Source organism: Chrysemys picta, chromosome 12, assembly GCF_011386835.1.
Source record: "Chrysemys picta bellii isolate R12L10 chromosome 12, ASM1138683v2, whole genome shotgun sequence".
Classification (NCBI taxonomy): domain Eukaryota; kingdom Metazoa; phylum Chordata; order Testudines; family Emydidae; genus Chrysemys; species Chrysemys picta.
The window spans coordinates 33,069,683-33,093,250 of record NC_088802.1 but is presented as its reverse complement, the minus strand read 5'-3'; the positions used below and the strand labels follow the sequence as shown (position 1 = coordinate 33,093,250).

At 43.9% G+C, this 23,568-nt stretch overlaps 1 protein-coding gene across 3 annotated transcripts in view; it reads left to right on the top strand.

The window, feature by feature from the left end:
* The window catches only part of SHISA6 (shisa family member 6), a 390,127-nt gene extending 370,168 nt beyond the window's left edge, over nucleotides 1–19,959 (top strand). For all 3 annotated transcript variants that reach the window (XM_042841227.2, XM_042841226.2, XM_042841225.2), the window contains one exon: nucleotides 13,105–19,959. In XM_042841227.2, the coding sequence (XP_042697161.1) occupies nucleotides 13,105–13,658 (554 nt within the window). In that variant the 3' untranslated portion in view covers nucleotides 13,659–19,959. The remainder of the gene's footprint in view (nucleotides 1–13,104) is intronic.
* Nucleotides 19,960–23,568: the final 3,609 nt, after the last annotated feature.

The window sequence follows — 23,568 nt, the reverse complement described above, 5'->3', positions numbered from 1 at the left end:
ATGTGGGCATACCATGGATTTATATAGTGGCATTATGATATTTACTGTCTTATTATCTGTCCCTTTCCTAATGCTTCCTAATATTGATGGCTTTTTGACTGCTGCTGCATGTTGAGTGGATGGTTTCAGGGAACTGTCCATGATGACTCCAAGATCTCTTTCTTGAGTAGTAACAGCCAATTTAGGCCCATCTTTTTAAAGATATTATTGGGATTATGTTTTCCAGTATGCATTATATTATCAGCACTGAATTTCATCTGCCATTTTCTTGCCCAGTCACCCACGTTTGTGAGATCCAAAGTGTGCTATGACCTAACTATCTTGAATAATTTTGTATTATCTACAAATTTTGCCACCTCACCATTTACCCCTTCTTCCAGATCATTTATGAATATGTTGAACAACACTGGTCCCAGTATAGATCCCTGGGGGACACTGCTATTTACTCTCTTCTTAAAAAATGACCATTTCTTCCAAACCTGTTTCCTCTCTTTTAACCAGTTCCTGATGAAAGGACCTTCCCTCTTATCCCATGACTGCTTAGTTTGCTGAAGAAGCTTTCATGAGAGACCTTGTCAAAGGCTTCTGAAAGTCCAAGTACACTATATCCACTGGGTCAATCCTCGTCCACATGTATATTGATTCTAAAAGATTTGTGAGGCAAGATTTCCCTTTTCAAAAGCCATGTTGACTCTTCCCCAACAAATTGTGTTCATTTATGCATCTGACAATTCTTTTCTTTACTATGTAATGAAAGATGGAATGGATCAGCAAGGAATGCTACCTCTTGGAGGTCAGAAAGTGTACGGAAAATGTGAGAACTGCCAAAAGCCAAACAGAGCTGGACCTTGCAAAGGAGATTGAATCAAATTAATATCAGTAGTAAAAGGTTCTATAGCCATATAAAGAAAAAGAAAACAAGGAAAGAAGGAAGTGGGACAACTAAGCACTGGGGATGGGGTGGAGATTAACGATAACGAGGAGGGATAGCTCAGTGGTTTGAACATTGGACTGCTAAACCCACCATTGTGAGTTCAGTCCTTGAGGGGGCCACTTAGGGATCTGGGGCAAAATCAGTACTTAGTCCTGCTAGTGAAAGCAGGGGGCTGGACTCGATGACCTTTTGGGGTCCCTTCCAGTTCTATGAGATAGGTATATCTCCATACCTATATAATATAGGTATGGCCAAACACCTACACAAATATTTTGCCATAGTTTTTAGTAAGAGTATTGAGGAGCTTTGGGGTAACAGTAAGGTGTCTAATGGAAATGAGGATATGGAAGTAGAAATTACCACATCCGAGGTGGAAGTCAAACTCAAACAGTTTAATGGGACCAAACTGGAGGGCCTGGATAATCTCCATCCATGAATATTAAATGAACTGGCACATGAAATCGCAAGCCCAATAGCAAGGATTTTTAATGAATCCATAAATTTGGGAGTCATACTCTAGGACTGGAGAATTGCTAACATGGTACCTATTTTTAAGAAAGGTAAAAAGAAATGATCCAGGAAACTACAGGCATGTAAGTTTGACTCAATTGTATGCAGGGTCTTGGAACAAATTTTGAAAGAGAAAGTAGTTAAGGACAGAGGTAATTAGTAATTGGGATAAAATACAACATGGTTTTACAAATGGTAGATTGTGCCAGACCAACCTGATCTCATTCTTTGAGAAGATAACCCATTCTCTAGACAAGGGAAATGCAGCAGATTTCATCTACCTGGGTTTCAGTAAGCCATTTGATACAGTTCCACATGGGAAATTATTAGTTAAATTGGAGAAGATGCTGATTAATATGATAATTGAAAGGTAGATAAGGAATTGGTTAAAGGGAAGGATATAACTGATGATACTGAAAGGTGAACTGTCAAGCTGCAGTTCCGCAGGGATCTGTCTTGGGATCAGTCTTATTTAACATTTTTTAAATGATCTTGGCACAAAAAGTGGTAGTGTGCTAATAAAATTTGCAAATGACAAAGTTGGGAGATATTTCCAATATGGAAGAGGACTGGAATATCATACAAGAAGATCTAGATGACCATGAAAACTGGAGTAATAGAAATGGGATGAAATTTAATGGTGTAAAATGCAAAGTCATGCACTTGGGGACTAACAACAAGAATTTTTGCTATAAGCTGGGGACTTATCAGTTGAAAGAGACAGAGGAGGAGAAAGATCTTGGTGCACTGGTTGATCACAGGATGACTATGAGCTGCCAATGGGAACTGGCCATGAAAAAAGGCTAATGTGATACTAGGGTGCATCAGTCAAAGTATTTCCAGTAGAGATAGGGAAGTGTTCGTACTATTAGACAAAGCACTGGTGAGACCTCATCTAGAATATTATGTACAATTCTTGTCTCCTATGTTTAAGAAAGATTAATTCAAACTGGAATGGGTTCAGAGAAGGGCTACTAGGATGATCAGAGGAATGAAAAATCTGCCCTCTGAGAGGAGACTTAAGCAGCTTGGCTTGTTTAGCTTAACCAAAAGAAGGCTGAGGGGAGATATGATTGCTCTCTATAAATACGTCAGAGGGATAAATACGAGGGAGTGGGAGGGGTTATTTAAGTTAAGTGCCAATGTTCACACAAGAACAAATGGATATAAACTGGCCATCAACAAGTTTAGGCTTGAAATTAGACAAAGGTTTCTAACCATCAGAGAAGTGAAGTTCTGGAACAGCCTTCCAAGGGGAGCAGTGGGGGGCAAAAAAAACTAACTGGCTTCAAGACTGAACTTGATAAGTTTATGGAGGGGATGGTATGATGAGACTGGTACATGCCATTGTAGGCAGACTCTGACTGCTAGTAGCAAATAAGCCCAATGGCCAGTGATGGGACACTAGATGGGGAGGGCTCTGAGTTACTACAGAGAATTCTGTCCCAGGTGTCTGGCTCTTGCTGAAATGCTCAGGGTACAACTGACTACCATATTTAGAATCAGGAAAGAATTTTCTCTCAGGCCAGATTGGAAGAGCCCCTGGGGAGTTTTCGCCTTCCTCTGCAGCATAGGACATTGGTCACTTACAGGTTTAAATTAGAGTCAATGGTGGGGTCTCTGAAACTTGAAATCTTTAAATTATGATTTGTAGACTTCAGTAACTCAGCCAGATGTTATGGATCTGTTACAGAGGTCCGGGGGTGAGGTTCGGTGGCCTGCAATTTGCGGGTCAAAAGAGATGATCATGATGGTTCCTTCTGACCTTAAATTCTATGAGTCTATAGTTTCAACCAATTTGCTGGTACTGAAGTTAGGCTTACCAGCCTGTGATTGCCAGGATCACTTCTGGAGCCTTTTTAAAAAATTGGTATCACATTAGCTATCTTATAGTCCTCTAGTACAGAGGCTGATTTAAAGGTATAAGTAACGTAGTACAATTAGTAGTGCTGCAGTTTCATATCTGAGTTCCTTCAGAGTTCTTGGATGAATCCCATCTGGTCCCAAGGACTTATTACTGTTTGATTTATCTTTTTTTTCCCCAAAAAACTTCCCCTATTCATACTTCAATCGTGGACAGTTCCTCAGATTTGTCACCTAAAAAGAATGGCTCAGGTGCGGGAATCTCCCTCACATCCTCAGCTGTGAAGACCAATGCAAAAAAAAAAAAAAAAATCATGTAGCTTCTACACAATGGCCTTGTCTTCCTTGAGTGCTTCTTTAGCACCTCAGTCACCCAGTGGCCCTGCTGATTGTTTGGCAGGCTTCCTGCTTCTGATAGACTTTAAAAAAAAAAAAAAGTCTGTTAGTTTGAATGTTTGGCTAGTTGCTCTTCATATTCTTTTTTCGGCCTGCCTGGTTATACTTTTACACTTGACTTGCCAGAGTTTATGCTCCTTTCTGTTTTCCCCAGGAGGAGCTGACTTCCAACTTTAGCTAAATTGACTTTAGCCATTTTTATTCCCTAAGAAGAATGTTAACACAGACTTACACCAAAAATAGTCAAATCAGTTTGAGGACACTCTGATGTAGTTAAATGGGTGCAATTTTGTGTGAAGAACAATTCCTGAGATAGATGAGAGATTAGATTAGATTTATCTCAAATATAAAGCATTTGATGGAAAATTCTTTTCAGTCTTTGGTGAAATACTTCTCCCTGTCCCTACCCACCACCCCCCAGTCCAGTCCAGTCCAGTATTCCTTGTGTTACTTGTTTTTAAAATCACGTTGCATTTATTTTGCATTCCCAAAAATTTCCAGAGTCTTCAGGGTGCTGCCAATGTTTATACTGCCAGTGAGGTTCCACTGCAAAACCTGTTGAAGGAAAGTCGGGTGCATTTTTCAGCTGGGCTGGCAACATTTGGGCTTCTTAGCCTGGAGGAAGCTGTGGCAGAGGGTTGGGGCCTAGCATACAAGCCTAAAGCCATGTTTCATGAGAGTTCTGCATGTTTCATGAGAGATCTCCAACCCCCTCCAAAAAAATAATAATAAAATAAAAATCCAGGTCACCTTTAAAAAGTCTGAAAATGCCCAGGGAAGCTGTAAGGGGTTCTGTCATGGCTTGCACTGTAACTTTGGGGGCTTTTATGCTGTGCAGCTATGGTTTAGATCCCTGACACCAGTAGCCAGCCCACAAGCAAAAGATCTCAGCCTGGCTCTCACCCACCTAGCTACTCTTTGCAGGGTGACATCAACGGTCCTTCCAGTCCCTCCCCACAACCATCTTCCCTGCGTTCTTAATTACCAGACACTTGGACCATTCCCTGCTGGCTTCTCAGCCCTGAAGGGGTGAAACCAGCCCCCAGTTATCAGGTCATTTTGGCACACACAGTTTGCACACTGGAAACCTGCTTGGGAAAAAAATAAAACAAAGTTTATTTAATAGGAAAACCACAGATTCAAAGATGAACTAGTAAGGGGAAAGCAAACAGATACAAGCTACATAGAAAACAAAGATGCCACTACAAGTTTTATACTTTCATATTAGAAAAAATCCCTTTTTAAATAAGAGTTACCTAGTGGCTTAAAACAGTTTGCCAGCGTACCCCCTAACTATAGAAGGGATCCAGCACTCATGGCTAGCCTCCTTCTTTGGGACTGTCCTATCAAGTTCTGGATGATCTTCAGTTCAAACCTCCTCCATTTTAAAAGGGTTTGCAGATTTTTTTCCTTCAGCCACTATAGATATTCAAAGTGGGGGAAAACTCCCTCCTTTCTGAAGTATCAGAGGGGTAGCCGTGTTAGTCTGGATCTATTAAAAGCAACAAAGGGTCCTGTGGCACCTTATAGACTAACAGACGTATTGGAACATAAGCTTTCGTGGGTGAATACCCACTTTGTCGGATGCATGTAGTGGATATTTCCAGAGGCAGGTATAAATATGCAGGCAAGAATCAGTCTAGAGATAACGAGGTTAGTTCAATCAGGGAGGATGAGGCCCTCGTCTAGCAGTTGAGGTGTGAACTCCAAGGGAGGAGAAAGTGCTTTTGTAGTTGGCTAGCCATTCACAGTCTTTGTTTAATCCTGAGCTGATGGTATCAAATTTGCAAATGAACTGAAGCTCAGCAGTTTCTCTTTGAAGTCTGGTCCTGAAGTTTTTTTGCTGCAGGATGGCTACCTTTAAATCTGCTATTGTGCATCCAGGGAGATGAAAGTGTTCTCCTTTCTGAGTTTCTGAAGCTGGGTTTTCTATTGAGTTTCAGGCTGTTCCCATTAGCTTTGATAGTTCCTCTTGTTCTGGGCTGGACAATGATTAGATGCTTGAGCTAGCCCTTCCTCCCTGATTACTTCACTGCCCTGTTGCGAGGTAAAGCTGAAGTCACACTACAGTTATAATTTTCAATGTCTACATATATTCATAACCATAAGCTGTATACATATCTCATGACTATTAAATTATGTGCATTACAAAGCTTCATAAACGATCTTACTCGGTATAATCTTACAGTAAAACATAGTATGCGATCAGTTGGTTAACTCGTCATTGCCTTAATTGACACCACACTAGAGTAGGCTGCTAGAGAGGTGATGATCAAGTGGGGCTACACCACCTGTGGCTGCGCAGAGAGCCTCAAAATATGAAACATCTCCTACAGTGCCAGCTGGTTGAACATGAATGCTCTTCCAGTGACCTGGCAGAGTGCAATGATCGGGCAATTGTCTCTGCATGGATGTGGTGGGAAGCAGTATGAGAACACATAAAAAAGAAGCTGGTTTTACTGCTTATTTTGGGAGGTTTAAACCAAACCTTCTGTTCTCCCCTTGGGGTGTCTTGACTCTGAATGTCACAAAGACAATTCCCCAGTGTTCTGTGATCACTCACTCACTCACTCTCACACAAATGATTTACAGCAACTACCCAAAAGTCACTCTCCCCACCTCCACCCCCCGCCTGAAAATTTTGAAAAATATCTATGCGATGTTTACGGCAAACAAAGAAGTTAGATAAAAATTAAAATACTCTTGTTGGAAGGTCACAGTGTAACATGATTTTATTTCTTAGGAACCAGAAGATCTATTCAGGACAAGATCTCTTCAGGTGTGGTGGGTCTTTAACAACCATCTGTGACCGGAGTCCCAGGGGAGCCAACTGAGGTCACTCAATTAGAGTAAACTGGAAAGAACGGGTCAGACAATCCCCAAAGCTGGTGGATATTCCAATACTTAGATATACCAAACCAGCACAAAACAGCTTCTATCATACCTCACTGGTTACCCAGAAGCCAACAATACAGTTCCCTTAAAGCAACCCAGCCAGAAACCCAAGTCAAATATGATGAGGATTACTGAAAATCTTATTCATCGTATTAAAAAGTTCTACCAATCCCAAAGGATCGGACACATTACCTCCCAGGTTACACACTTATAGCCAATTCTTATTAACTAAACTAAAATGTATTAAAAAAGAAAAGAGAAAGAGTATTAGTTAAAAGATCAGTATACATATAGACATGAGTACAATTCTTGAGGTTCAGATTCATAGCAGAGCTGGTGAGCTTTGTAGTTGCAAAGAGTTCTTCAGAATTAGTTCATAGGTTATAGTCAAATGTGTATATTCAGGGTGGTCCAGTCAGGATTGGGATTTCGGCATGAAGCCTCAAGCAGATCTGAGATGACAGGATCAGGACTCAAGAGTCTTTTATACAGTTTTCTAGCAGCCACTTGACCATACAGTCCTGGGTGAACATTAGGCTTTTGGTGTAATCTTCTGTTTCCTAAACCTCACCGGTAATTAACTATATGGATTAACATAAGATATCTATTAAGCAATTTATCACAAACTTTAAAGAGCCATAAAGACAATGACATTATTGCACCCAAGATTCACTGAAATGTTAATATTCCCTTTTGATCTGTGAATCAATAGCTATAGTGACAGACAGGAACTGTCTGTTTACATGGCAAACATTTAACAAGCTATAATTAAACACATACAATTAGTATCACCTCAAATTCTCTAACAATACAGGTTTCATTTCAAAGTTCTAGTTTATCTACCATGGAGTGTCCCTAATTACCATTCACATATTCTTCTAACATGTCTCTAATGGTTGAATCTGGGTCAATTAGCCTGCAGGATGCTTAACCCTTTCTGGTCATGTGTCACACTTTGTATAAGATTCATTGCAATTATAGAACAGTGATAGCAATAATGATTTGCATGATTATATTTTAATTAGATATGTCACACCATCCTATGCAGAGACTGACACTCAGGCACTCTTCCCTACCTCCTTATCACAAGGAAAATAAGGTGAAAATACAGCAAAGATAATCCTAAAGACTCAGACATACCAGAGTTCATAATCTCAAACAGACTTCATAAACTGTACATAGACAGATTTCCCAAATTGTCACAACATCTAAAGTTACAAGTATGCTATCTTTTAAAGGACAAAGTTCAGGTTGAGTGTGTTTCAGCTGATTTGGGTGACAGTGAATGATTCTGGATTCTGTGAAGTGGGGAATTTAGCCATTCATTCCCAGGTGTTTTAAAGGTGCAGAAGTTTTTTAAACAAAGAGTAGCTGTGTGACACTGCACCCTATATTCTTCACATCGATATTATTATGATATGATTATGGCATAGTATTGATGTCTTTTATGCAAGATAGGTCATATGAGATATCATTGAAAAGGTTATGATTTACTGAATATGATTATCCTATTTGTATGCATGTATCATTTCTGTATCTGAAGTTAGGAATATTGACTATATATCTGTATGACAAATGTGTTTACACCTGGGGAACGCCCATTAGTCAGAATGCACTCAGCCTAGATGGTTCACTGGGGAGGGTCATTAGAGAAACAATAGGCCTTAGAAGAAGTTTATCTCCCACCGGGGTGCCACCTGGAATTGGGGTACCACTGAACCCCCCTGACCCACCAGCCTGGGCTCCCTTTACATTGTACTTCAGTGACCAGCACACATACAGATAGGCACACACCCAGCTGCAGTATATACAGAGCTGTGATCAGCGCTGCATGGGGAGGCTACAGCTAAGGAACTGCCCAACTACTCAAGTGCACATCCCCCCTTTGGAGTATAAACCCAAAATTATACCATCTTGTGCTGCACAGAGATCTATACTGCATAAGCTCATGAAGTTTGCCCCCACCCTCAATATGGAGAAAGATATGTAACTGCTTTCTGCCCCAAGTTATGTTTCCCACACACTGGTTTTAGACAAAGCAAAAATAAGTTTATTAACAACAAAATATAGATTTTAAGTGATTATAAGGGACAGTAAACAGATCAAAGCAGATTACCTAGCAAACAAACAAAACATGCAAACTAAGTTTAATATACTAAAGAGATTGGATATGAGTACCAAATCCTCACCCTAAATGATGATTCAAGCAGGCTGCAGTGATTCTTAAGGGGCCAACTGCACTTGCTTACAGCTTAAAAAGCCCAGGTGTTCCTTTCACAGGCTAAAAATCCCTTTAGCCTGGGTCCAGCACTTCCCTCAGTTCAGTCCTTGTTCCACAGGTGATTCCCAGAGTCTTTTTGGGGCAGGGAGTCAGTGAAGAACCAAGATGATGTCACTCCCCTGTCTTAAATAGCTTTTGCAGATAGCAGGAACTCTTTATCTCAAAGCTTGGCTCCCATGCCAGTCAGTGGAAAAACACTGGTATTCCAAGATGGAGTCCAGTACCAGGTGACCTGATTACATGTCCCTGTAGTGCCACAGCAACCATGAGTCAGAGGCTGTTTGTAGGATCCTCAGGTTGCTCTCCCCACCCCACAACCCCACCCTCCATCTTCCCAGTGGGAGATAAACTTCTTCTAAGGCCTATTGTTTCCTCTACTAGCCTTTCCCAGCCAGTCATCTAGACTTAGTGCATTCTGCCTAATGGGCATTCCCCAGGTGTAAACACATTTGTCATACAGATATATAATCAATATTCCTAGCTTCAGATACAAAAATGATACATGCATACAAATAGGATAATCATATTCAGTAAATCATAATTTTTTCAATGGTTGGTTTCAGAGTAGCAGCCGTGTTAGTCTGTATCCGCAAAAAGAAGAACAGGAGTACTTGTGGCACCTTAGAGACTAACAAATTTATTAGAGCATAAGCTTTCGTGGACTACAGCCCACTTCTTCGGATGCATATCAATTTTTTCAATGATATCTTACATGACCTATCTTGCATATAATACATCAGAATTATGTCATAATCATATAATAATATCACTGTGATGAGTATGGGGTGCAGTGTCACAAGCTGAACTCCACTAAAACACTCTTGCAACAGTTGCTTTTTTCAAATAATAGTTTAGTGGGAGAGACAAAAAATGTCTCCCAAAATACTCCCTAGAACAAAATCCTGCAAATACAGAACAAGATGATAGAGACAGAAATGTAGGTATAACCCAGACCCTATCCATGTGGTGCTCTGTCCCCATCTAGCGGCTGGACCACATATAAAGGGGGATGAGGTTGCTGCGGTCTTGGGCCCTGTAGATCAGGTAATAGTGGCTCATGCTTGGAGATTCAGAGGCCCTAGATTCAATCCCTGCAGATGACAACACACGCAGGAGCATGGTGCAATATAGGCAAACTAGAAATCAGAGGCTTTCCCACCCATGGTACTGAGAATGTGGGTCAGGACAGAGTGGAAGCCAAGCCAGTGTTAGTGATAACTCACTGACATTCACTCCTGTACAGAAGACTGGCCCAGGCACTGCTTAAGTCTCATATCAGGCTTTGGTCCATGGTCTCAAGCTGCTGTTCATAGAAATAATAGAATATCAGGGATGGAAGGGACCTCAGGAGGTCATCTACTCCAACCCCCTGTTCAAAGCAGGACTGATCCCCTGACAGATTTTTGACCCAGATACCTAAATGACCCCCTCAAGAATTGAACTCACAACCCTGGGTTTAGCAGGCCAATACTCAAACCACTGAGCTATCCCTCCCCCAATGGTTAACTTGCTAAGAAACTGCTGACATCCCACTGGCCACGGCCTAGGTTTTTAGCGCTGACCAGCAGCACCAGGAATGTTTAACTGTTCTTGTGTCTAGTGGGCTTCTGCTGACACTGGCCACAATCAGGCAGCTGGGCCAAGTGGGAGTGCTGGTATTCTCTAAGGAAATAGACTATCTGGTGGGGAGAATCAGCCGGGCTTCTCTGTCGAGCCTCTCCTCGTTTCTTCCATCCTGTAGAGACTTCAGGGGCCATATCTTCTGGCATTGCTGCGATATTTTTCCAGCTGACTTCATATCTCTTCCACGAGGGCATTTCAGCCTTACATTTTTGTGGCTGTATCAGACAGAGAGGGAGCATTTGGGTTGCGTTTCTGTGTAATTGCCCCCTTAGCGAGGATAGATTCAAAGGCATCTATGTTGTGCCCCACTTGCCTTGAGACTGCTTCGACTGGCCTGTGAGCAGTTTTGCTCTTTCCATCATCTGAACACGAAAAGAGGCTTCCACGAGCTGAAGCTTTTCATCCCCCACCCCTACTGTTCTCTTTAATATGCTCTTGTTCAGCTTGAGTGAGAATAAGAGGCTGGAGAAACCAGTGTTTTGCATTGTCCTTAACATATTCTCAGGTGTGCAGCCTTCACAAAGCAATTCACTGACAAGCTTGTGCCATCCAAGGAAGCTAGGGAAAGGGAAACAGCAAAGGACCGATATTCCTGCATGCACTTCTCAGCCCTTGCTATCCCATGCAGTTGCAGGAGAGGTTCATTTTGATGAACCTGTCTGTTCTGCATGGACAAATATTGCACAGGCATTAGCCTCAATGTCTGTGGACACAGCCACCACCACACACACTTTTGCAGCATGCTGAGAGCTAGTGGAGTGCTGCCCTCCACGGAGGTGACTTCGTGTCAGGGGTGCTGTATGTGTTTCATTCTGGGGTGAAGACTACTGACAAGTCCTGGGGTGTTGGGACCCCCTGGCCTGGTTGTGTTGGATGTTTCTGGACACGCTGTGAGCAGTCACTGAAAGCCTTGCAGTGAAAGGAATGCAGAAGAGGCAATTTACTGACCCTTAATCCTGGCCATTAAACAGTCCCCCAGCCCAATGACACAAGAATTACATTGAATTCTGCTGTTAGGGCATGGTGTGCAATAAGACTAGATGCTCCCTTACATATCATCACAGAGGTGTCAATATTAACTTAAGGTCACCATGGCAGTATGCAAGCAGGCCAGTGTTCAAGGGCCAAAGACACTGCACAACTCTAAACAGGTGGTCATATTTCCCCAGGATTAGGGCAAAGGTAAGATCCAGAAGGTGCCACAGAAACTGCTTCCTTGGAATAATTGTGGGGTTGTTTCTTCAGGCTGTAACCTAGTTTTGGCAGGTTGTTCTACCTGCTCAGGGTCAGGTACTGTGGTGGTACCAATGAGTCAGACAGACATCTCAAGGCCAATATACCTCCACTCCAAGCCTTATGTGGCTTAAAATCCAACAAAAAGGGAAGATGTGCTGAGTCCCCATTTATGTAACAGAGCATCTAAGACAAAAGAATGACAGGCAGACCAGTTCACTTTTCATGGAACAAACAGCACCGCACAGAGCTGAATGGTTTGTATGTCAGCCTCTGTTTCCCTGAGCTTCTCAGAGACTTTGGGATGAACCTCATATTTCTGCACTGATATCCAGTGCCCTTAGGAAACTAAACACCAAACAGAAAATACAGTGTCCCACAGGAGCACCCCACGCCCCTCAGAACGAGTTCGCAGCTGAATTTACAAAAAAAAAAAAAAAGTTTTTTTTGAAAAAATACAGAGAGAGCGACTCTGATTGAAACCAACATCTATGGGACATTCATGGCCAGTCACTGACAAACAACAAAATCACTTTATAATATAATATAATATAATATAATATAATATAAAAGTCAGGATGATACCGTTGAAAGGAAACATCTCGACCTTCGAAATGAAATGTTTTTATAAGGATGCTTCAGTGTTTCTGAAACAAATTTTTTGTTATTTTTGTTTCATGCTAAATTTGGAAATTTCAGCTTTTTGTTCCAATTTGGGACAAAAGGAAATTTCTAAATGTCAGAATTTCCCACAGACTGGAAATTTTGTTTTCCAACCATCTCGAATTCTCAGTAACCTGGTAATACTACAAATCACACAATATTGTGACATGGACTCAGTACATGGGGTTCATTGTGTGACATGTTACAATTGCGATATAGCACACAGTCACTCATGTACGAACTGGCACCATGGGACCCAGAGTGCCTCAGAATACTAGGGGGAAGGGGCATTTATGGGGTATGAGGGTTATGAGGAGAAGCAGCAGTTACTGGGTATGTGGGGCTAGTGGGGGAGGGTCTGCGATATAGCACACAGTCCCCACTGTACCTGTATGGCTGTGTGTGCATATACATGATGTACACTGTGTCCATGTGTAATATATACATATTCACACAGTGCAAGTAGACCTTTGAGTTCCATGATTGATAGCACAGTGCTATGGCTGTCTCTGGCAATGGCTAAACCTCTGAAGGATAAGGTGAAAGGCCTGATGGGTCTCCATGTTTGTGCTGCTTCAGACATTATCCAGTGCACCAGGAGGCCTTGTTCCAGAGCGCTGTTCTCTGCACACCATCCCTACTCTCCCTCCTGTGCCAACACCCTCAGCTGCTCCTAACACTGTTTCCCTTTCTTTTCCCCTCCCAGCTGACAAAGAAGCTGATGAATATTACATGAAGAGGAGACATCTTCCTGATCTGGCAGCACGAGGGACCCTCCCTCTCAATGTCATCCAAATGTCTCAGAAACAGACCAACCACAGAGAACGGCCCCGCCGACCCATACGGGCTATGTCCCAGGACAGGGTGCTGTCCCCTGAGAGGGTCATGCCCGAGGAGTTCAGCATGTCCTATGAACGGATCCTCTCTGATGAACAGCTTTTGTCCGCAGAGCGCCTCCATTCCCAAGACCCCCTGCTCTCCCCGGAGCGCACAGGTTTCGCAGACCAGTCCATGTCGCGCGCATTGTCACACACAGACGTCTTTGTTTCTACGCCTGTCTTGGATCGCTACAGGATGACAAAGATGCACTCCCATCCCAGTGCCTCAAATAACTTGTACAATACCTTATGTATGAACCAAACTTCCGCCAAGCGCCAAGCATTCGCCTCCCGACGGCACAACACAGTGGAACAACTGCATTATATCCCAGGACACCACCACCATTACCGCACAGCGAGCAAAACAGAGGTGACTGTTTGATATGACACAGTGCATTGTAGATAATCAGTAAGGACTGGTGTGACCCCAGCACCCCAAACTGCAGTGGCCTTACAGGCCAAGATAACCTCTAACTGAGTGTCTGAAAAAACTTTTCTGACAGTCACATCTGCATTGTTTTTAAAACCATTCTCATGTTGTTGACATAAGAAGAAAAAACGGGCAATTGGAGAGAATCCCCAACATGCGCCAGTTTCTGTCAAAGAAAGCCATAGCAGTTGGTGGCACCTTCCAAGGGCTTATCTGCTGTAACTCATTCGTTTTTATGAATTTAGGACTTTTAAACTTCAATTGCTCCAAGTCTCACAGAGCCCACAGTAGGTTTGCAGCATCCTAGCCTGGCAGGGTGGGGCCCTGTCACCATCTCTCACACCAGCCCTTTTGGCCAGTACTGAATTTTTCAGTGACTACTTATATTGCTCTTGGCTGCTAATAGTCACAGTCAAGCATTAGCTGTTAGGATGTCCCCCAGGTAGCTGTTGTTCTTCCTAATTTAAAAATCAAAGCTTACTAGGGGACTGTCAGTTCTAGTGACACAATTAGCCTAGCTAATAAATGAAGTCTTGTTTATATTAAATATACTCATAAACCAGAAATATAATAGTGCCTAAAAATCGCCTGCTCTCTCAGTGTAGGAAGTAGTGGGGTTGACATGTCAATAAGCACAATTATGCTGAAATGCTCGTTAGGCCCTTTCTGCACTCATCCTAATTTCTGCAGTCTGTAAATAGAAAACAGGGGTGGGATTTCATTGTTTCAGCTTCTTGCCAACATGATGCCAGAGGCACCAAAACTCACCCATCATTACATTGCTAAAAAGCACTTTGGGTGAAACACTGGCTCTGTTGAAATAGTAAAACTCCCATTGACTTCACTGGAGCCACGATTTCACCATCCTATTAACATCTCATCCCAGTCCAATTCCTCAGCTCTGTTTCTGAGCCTAATTATTCCTCTCAGGGACAACTGAGGACTCACCATTTCAGAGGAATGGAAAACTCTCTGCTAAATCTGTTTGAACAGAGACAGACAGAAAAGTTTGTCTATTAACCCAAAACTAGATGGATATTTTCCAATCGTCATATGAGCAGACAGTTACATTTCATGTGCATAAATTATATATCCAACATAATTATACTAAATGGGCATGTTGTATATCTGATGTATAATACTAATTAGATACAGAGTATTTGTAAATTCTTTCAAAAATAGACTCATGGGTCCAAAAGTTGTGAGGTGTTTTGTATTTCAGTCTGTATTTACATTCTGTAGAAATAATTCAAACTAGGACATACCTCTGTGCACTGGGAAGAATCTCAGAGCTTTCAAAAGGCAGGTCAGCATCCCAGACCAAGTCTGTGGCCATGTTAATAACCCTTCAACAGTTGCTCAATATGTCACACATTCAGTTCCCATCACATGAGCACAGGTTTTCCCAACTGGCAGAATGGAGCCCCCTGCCTGGATAAGATCATGAATGACTTCAGATTTTAAATACACGTCTTAATAATTGCTAATTTAACTGGCCCATCTCTCTGTCTCTCCCCCACATACTCAGTAACTGCCCTTCCCATCATATCCCATAAATGGCCCCTCCTCTCTTACCCTGTAACTAGGTGTCTTTGCCCCTCCCACACACTCCCCTTAAATGGCCCCTCTCTGCCTCTCCCCCACAGACCCTCCCCCACTAGCCCCACATACCCAGTAACTGCTGCTTCTCCTCATAACCCTCATACCCCATAAATGCCCCTTCCCCCTAGTATTCTGAGGCACTCTGGGTCCCATGGTGCCAGGCTGGCAGTGGGAAGGTGTTCTCCTGGGGTAGGCTGTTAAAGGCAGACCCTAGTGAGGAACCTGTTCCCATTTGACACTCATCATGCTGCAGTGCTCAAGGGCCCCGTTCTGGGCTGTGCTTGACCCAGTCTCTAGGTCCCGGGGCTCAGTACGTTGGGAAGGGAATCAAGCTACGAGGAGTACAGGGCTTTGTTTGACAGAAACTGTGCTGGGATGGAACAAAAGAGGGTCACCCTGGTCTAGGTGCCCGTATTATGTTCCCTCGGGGCTAAAACCTCTCTGGGCCATGTGATCAGAATGAATCCTCTCCCTGCTTGTATAGCGTTCTGCCATGGCCCCCACGGGGGACAGAGGAACAGCCTCTCTGAGCAGCTCCTGGCTCCTTTCGCTCCACTGTCGTTCCACTCCCACCTCCTCAGCCCAGTCCCAGCCCTTCAGATGTGGACGCTTCTCAGAAAGAAACCAAGCCCCTGAGCCTTCACCCAGATTCCCCACATCTTGAAGGGTGGGGCTAATTCCAAACAGAATGGAGCTGTTTGCAGCTGCTGCCATCTTTGATAGGGAGACGCTGATCGCAGAGTCTGTGGAGCTCTGCGTTATGGACCAGGATGTAGGCGGTCTGGCCTAGTAGTCAGAGCAGAAGTCAGGACTAGTGAGTGGAGCAGGTATGCAGGTTGGGGAAATGAGACAAGAGTCAGCGCCAGAGTCAATGGCTAGTTACCAGAGCCAGGGATTGAAGCTGAGAGTCAGAGCCAAGGTCAGATTCCAAATGCCAGAGCGAAGGGTCAAGCCAGTCAGAAGTCAGAGGCCAGGGAAGGAGCCAAGACTGTTAACTGATGATTGGAGGTGAGGCACAAGGGTAGGAACTGGAGGAAAGGCAAGGATCAAGCACAGAGCAGACCACGGTGGGAATGGGAGCGAAGGTGGCCATGAGGCAGGAGCGGAGCAGGAATAGGGTTGGGTGCAAGAGGCAGGCACAAGTAGGGGCCAATGCAGCCACAACAGGAAATCACCTTGCTGCTCAGACAAACTTCCTGTTCCTCCTCCTGCCTTAAATAGCATGATTGGACCAATCAGTGGAGCTGGGCAATCCACCAATCAGGGTGCCCATGGTGGTGCCTTGGCTGAGGCTATATAGTCCTACTAGCTTCTTGGCCCACCAGGTTTTGGCAGACATTGGGTAGAAGCCAGGATACAGCAGCTGTCTGGGAAATCCCAGGACTTGGTTCAAGACCCAGGACACCACACTCTGATTCCCTTCTCACTCCAGTGTAAACCAAGAGCCATTCCACTGTGAACAGAGTGTGAGAAGAGATACAGGCCTGGTTTCCAGCAGTTTCGGGGGAAGAGCAGGGCTCAGTTTGGGATGCTCAGGCACAGGGTTAGGACACTCATCTCTCTTCTTCTATGGCCACGCACAGCTCTCTGGGATGGCTCTTTTCCCACAAACTCCATTCTTTGCTTCCATTTTCAGTTCATGAGTTAAGGAGCTACTGGAGTAGGTGTAGCTACCAAACCTCTTTTCCTAAGTACTCTGCGCAGATGCTGTGTTGTGCTCCAGACCATTTGATTGCAGAGCTTCACCTGTCCTGTTTCACAAAGGTTGCAGGCCCTCTGCCAGCCTGTCCTACTTGGGCAATAATCTTCCAAAGAAATTCTGGCCCCTCTCTCCCTGTCTCTTTCACCCATGCAGCTGGGTGAAGCTGATGTATCCCACAGGAGCAATCAACAGACCCTTCAATGCACACCCTCTTCAGGGAAGCAGTCGCCATCAAAGCGAGGTTTGGCAGTTTCTCTTGAGAATGCTTCTTGCACTGGATGCTGCATCTCTCTTCTGGACACCGCTCTGTTGTGTGACTTGCCTTGTGTGGCATGATAGGCAGGTAACTGGCACAGCAATGATCAGCACAAGCCACTGTGTTTGATTGGATTGAGTTCCTCCTTGTTCCTCTTTCTGAGGGCTTGTCACTCAGAGGATGCATGGCCTGGGGCTGGGAGTCATGATGATGCTGGAAGACTAGTCCCAGCTTTGCCAGTGACTGGCAGGGCGACCTCGCTGTGCTTTGTTCAGCTCCCCTTTACCCAAAGGAGAATAATAATAATACTGGGGTGTGGTGGGGTTAATTCACTAATGTCTGTAAAGTGCATTGAGAGCTGCCGAGTACACCGCAGAAGAGCAAAGTATTATAATTAGTACTAGCATTGTTATTTGTTGGTTGGAAGATCATGTGCTACATTACTGTGTCTGGGCTGCCAAGAGTCCACATATGGTCACCCTATTCAGAGGGAGAGTGTGCTGGTTGGGGCAGCTTCACAGAATAACCCGCTGGTTTACTTCTCTCCTTCCTGTAACCTGTCCATTGTCTCTCTAGCCAGCTGCAGTCCCCATGGCAGTTCTCACACATCCTTCAACTTCCTTACTTCATCCTGCCCAGGTCTGAGCCACCTTATGACCCTCTCCTCAGGAGAAAAGCACCACGTAGTCCAGATTCCTCAGTACGGTAGTTCTGGCTTACACTGACTCTTCGGGGGGTGGGATAGCTCAGTGGTTTGAGCATTAGCCTGCTAAAGTCAGAGTTGTGAGTTCAATCCTTGAAGGGGCCATTTAGGGAACTGGGGTAAAAAACTGTCTAGGGATTGGTCCTGCTTTGAGCAGAGGGTTAGACTAGATGATCTCCTGAGGTCCCTTCCGATTCTATGATCTTCTGTCCTAGCTGTGGGTGGCTATAAGCAGAGTGCCAAGTTCCCAAAATACATGGGGGGAGGAGAGAAGAGGAAGGTCCAGCACCATATGTCCCAGGTTTATAGCATTGTCCTACAAGCTGGTATTGACTTTGCATGCCCCAGGCAGTGTTATACAACAGTGGGTTCATTGAGGAACCCCAGAATTCAGACTGACCCTGTAGCAATCTTATCTCCTGAGATCTACAGACACAGTCTTTGAAATATGGAAACTATTTTTAAAGGAACCACATATCACATAAAAACTTCATCACAGCTGATGGAAATGTTATCAGTTATGTTTTAAAGGCATCAAATTGTGTTTTAATGAAAAATGACAATATTTTCCAATGTTTTGATGTTCCTTTTTTAAACGACACTCTGATTCAGGGATGTGGAGAAGCGTGAGGTGGGAAATGGTTACCGAGATACAAGATGTCCTTTCCTTGCCCAGAGTTAATTTCTACTTTCTGCTCTGCATTCCTGACCACATGCAATGACAGGCCCATGAAGCTAGGCTTCGCAGCTGCAGATACATGGTATTATATCAAAACAATCCACATCCAAAATGTGCAACATGATGGGATTTGGGCGCTGACTCTATACAAGCAGAAGCATCCCAGGGAAAAGGGGGAGAGTTCCCAGCAGTTGGGAAAAGTTCTTCATAACAAACAAAGCTTCATGAAACAGGGTAACATTTAACTGTAATGGAAGTATATGTTCTAATTTGTGACTGATTAGCCATTTTCAGTTTATGTAGCAGAGGACTAGCTCGTTTTAGCTTTAGTTTCAGATTTATTCTATAGAGTTGGAAGGAGGAACTACACTGAAAGCTGGTTAATATATGTAGATTTCATGTCCTGGGGAGGTAAAACTATGGGAAAGTTTTGAAAAGTTGGATTAAATATTTTCATTAAAAAAGTGTTGTTAGCAATAATTGTGTCCGGCTGTTTCTTAGAAAATAGCCACTTGTATGTTGTTTTATTCACAAGCTGATCATAAAGATGTAATTAGCAGGCTGTCTTTAGCTGGCTTAGGCTTACAACTGAGATATCCTTGTTAGTTCTAAGTCTGACTGGCTAAAAAAAATAAAAATCTACATTTGACCCGCTGAAAGCCCGTAGGCTAGAACGGAGATGGGATTATTGTGTTCCAATATATTTATGTAAATCTGAAAGTGATCTACTATCTCAATAGTTAGAGAAATGACATTTTGTGTCTCTTTTGTGCTCTTCATTATGCGTGAAAATTCTCACTGTCGGTGCCATTCACGACAGCAGTGAAATGTGAGAGCCATGACATTCTGAAGTTCTGCCCATGTGCTTTGTAATAGCTTCTTACAATCTTCATTCCGTAAATCAGTTAGAAATTTTGTAGCGAGAATTTCTTGGCTCCAAGAAAGACATTTCTTACTGTAATATTTTTAGTTTGGGGGACAATATTTCCTAAGAGGGGGTAGGTGGACATTTTTGTGCTTTAGCCCAATTTATGGATTCCGTGTTTATTATACAGTAGTCCTGATGAGAAAGTACATTTGTATCTGTAACTTTGCACAGACTCTTGGTTAACCATTAAATAAGCTTCAAGATGAGCAGTATTTGACTGTTTCTCTGTATTATTCTTGTTGTTATACTTACCAGTAAAAGCACATTCTATATGTACTGTAAACAAAAATATTATCAGTTTAGTAAAATTTAGAGTCTTAAGGATTTTTCCACTTTTGTCAGTAACAAATATTTATGGATTCCAAAATAAAGCAATTTAAACATATCAATTGTTTCCTTTTTTATATCTATTGGGGGGAAATCAAAGGCCATTCTGTTGACAGCTTTTGCAACCTTTGTAAGCAGAGTTTGAAAGGTGCATATCTCTATTTCCATCAGTGTGCTTAAATAGCAACTATTAAAATGAATACTATGAGGTCTGGAGAGTCTTTATTTTTTATGTATTTACTTATTGCTTTTCATCATCATGCTAGGAAATAGAAAGGAGGTATGAAATCATGCCATTTGCTGTAGAAGTTCTGTCCTAGATAACAGTAAATCATTTACCATTTTTAAGACTATTTTTTAAATTTGTCCTATTTAATTTAGTATTAGAAAAGAGTGCTCTACTTTGCATTCAGAGTTTTACCTCTGCCCATTCATCACAACACTCTAGTACAGGGATGGCCAACCTGTGGCTCCAGAGTCACATGCGGCTCTTCAGAGGTTAATATGCGGCTCTTTGCATAGGTGCCAACTCCAGGACTAGAGCAACAGGCACCAATTTTCCAATGTGCTACAGGGTGCTTACTGCTCAACCCCCTGCTCTGCCCCAGGCCCCGCTCCACTCCTTCCCCCAAGGCCCCCGCCCCTTCCCCCTGAGTCTGCCGTGCCCTTGCTCTTCCTCCTCCCCCGCCCCCAAGCTTCCTGCACACCACAAAACAGATGATCGCAGCAGACGGGAGGCGCAGGGATGGAGGGTTAGGTGCTGATCAGCAGTGCTGCTGGTGAGTGGGAGACACTGGGGAGCTGACGGGGGGCTGCTGACGTGTTACTCAGCTCTTTGCCAATGCACATTGGTAAATTCTGGCTCCTTCTCAGGCTCGGGTTGGCCATCCCTGCTCTAGTACACTGCAAGTGAACTGTGTGACAAACCTCCGAGCCGGTATTGGTGGGTCCCGTGCTTCCAGGTAGATTCATGGCCTCAGAAGCTTGCTAAGGCCCTCAATGTGACCTCCCTTTCTCAGTGTAGTGGCAATGGTCACAGCCTATCGAGCAACTTTCATCACAGGCCAGTATGGGAGGTGGAAAGGGGGAATACCCCACAGTCTCTGTTGCTCCCTTGAGCTAGTAGGTGCAATTCGGCCTCCTGCCTGGACCAAGGCCTGCTTCCCCTCTCAAGGGGATCTCTGTAGAGCAGGGGGGCGGGGGGAGACACCCTGGCACCCTCTACTCCAGGTTCCAGCCCAGGGACCCTAATGGTAGCAACTGTTGATGGTTTCCCCTTTGCCACTGGAGCTGCTTTGATTCCTTGGGCCACTTCCCCATGGTCCCCTTTTCCTAGCTTCACCCTTACCTCAGGCTTCAGCAATGCTTCCTCTCCTCTAGCTCCTTTCACTGGGGCTTTCCTGAGGGAACTGGAAGGAGAGCTTTTAAGCAGTATGAGTGGGACCTTGATTGGTTCCAACTGTCTTCATTAACCCAACGGCCTTAACTGGTTAATTGGCATCAGGTGTCCCAATTGGCCTGGAGCAGCCCCTGTTTGGCTATCCAGGGAACAGGTACCTGCTCATCCTGAGGCTGATACACCTGCCTTCCCCCACACTCTTATCTCCTTCTGGTCTGAGTCCATCACAACTGTTACAGAAATTCTACACCTCTTGTATTCTTCACTAGGTTATTAGTAGAACTTTGCATATAACATGTGCGCGCACACACACAATTCCACAAATATTCGTTTGTGGTTTTAGTCAAATTTGTTTTGGCAGCCTTTGTGACATGTTTGTAGTCATTCTCTGCAAATAGAATGTTCACAGAAACAGAGAATGTCAAGAGAATATTAGAGAAAAGCCATGGAAACAAATTTTTAATTCATAAGGGCTTGTCTACATGAAAATTTAGTTCAAGGCAAGCTGGGGTGTAGATTTACCCTGCACCAACCTGCCATGCACAGAGGCTTAGTCCACACTAGGAGTTTAAGTCCGAATAAATATGTAATTCTTGGACGTGAATAATCCACACCCTTGAGCGACACATTTAACTGACCTAACCCCCAGTGTAGACAGTGCTAGGTTGGCAGGAGAATTCTCCCGTTGGTCTAGCTGCTGACTCTCAGGGAGGTGGAGTACCTATGCCAGTGGGAGAACCCTTCCCATCAGCACAGGTAGCATCTTCACTGAAGCTACAGCTGCGCCACTGCAGTGTTTTAAGTGTAGACAAGCCCCGAGTGTCTATGTGGACGTTGCTGAAGCACACTAACAGTTCCTTAGTGCACTTGGATCTACCTCACTATGAAGTGGGAGTGGATCAAAGAGCACCGAGGAGCTATTAGGGCATGTCAGCAGGATCCACCAGGACAGTTAGTGCACAGCAGGCTGGTATGGGGTAGATTTACACCCCAGTCTGCTGCAAACTAAATGTTCATGTAGACACGTACTCCCATTCACAGCAGGAATCTGAACCAAAGTGTCAGGCTCCTCCGGTCAAGGGCAAGAAACGCACAACATGGTCTGTTTGCCCAAGTGAAACTGAATAGCACAGCTTGAATTCGGCTGTAGGAGCCTTGCAGAGAAGTGGTTGGAAGGCTGGTCTGGTGGACAGAGCGCTGGCCAGGGATACAAGAGACAGGGCGGGAGGTAAAATTTTCAAAAGCGTCTAAAGCCTGGAATCTACACCAGGTGTCTACACTACATGGTTAGGCTGGCGTAAGCTGCCTTACATCGATCTAGCTGTGGAAGTGTCATCACTTAAATTTGGCTCCCCCTGACATAAGTGCCTCTCTATGCTGATTTAGTAACACACCTCCCTGAGTGGTGTATGTAATTAGGTCGACTCAGTGTCAGTGCAGACACTGCGTTGCTTACGTTGACTGTTCCTGGCTTTCAGGAACCATCCCACAATGCCCCACACTGACAGTACAATCAATATAAGCACTCCTGGTGAGGACATGCACTGCTGACACAAGGAGCCAACTGTGCGCCCACACAAGCGATATAATAACTGCGGTGGCTAATGTAAATTAGGGAGACATAACTTTAGTGTGGACATGGCCTGAATGACTTGGAAGCCTTAGTCTCACTGACTTTCACTTTTGAAAATGGGGCATAGGCACTGTGACAGGTTCGGTCACAGAGACTCCCCTCGAGACCGTCACTCGATGAGCTGGGATACCACTGAGAACAACCTTCTGCCAGAACAGATGCCCCTCCACTCCTGTCTTGCTGAGTTAGACACTTCAGTCAGCTCCAGTACAGACCAGAGGTTGGACCACTTTCCCCTGCAGTTCACTGAAACTGAGATTTACTCAGCCCAGGGGCTTCCCAGTTAACAGGGACTTTCCCAGTGCCCAATGTTCAGCCTTTCTGGGAGCCTGAACCCCAAATACATCCGTTTATTCTGTATAAAGCTTATACAGGGTAAACTCATAAATTGTCCACCCTCTATAACACTGATAGAGAGAGATGCACAGCTGTTTGGTTCCCCTTACTCTGGGTATATTAATAAACAAAAGTGATTTTATTAAGTGTAAAAAGTAGGATTTAAGTGGCTTCAAGTAATGACAGTCAGAACAAAGTAAGTCACCAAGCAAAATAAAGCAAAAACACACAAGTCTAAGCCTAATACATTAAGAAACTGATTACAGATAATATCTCACCCTCAGAGATGTTCCAATA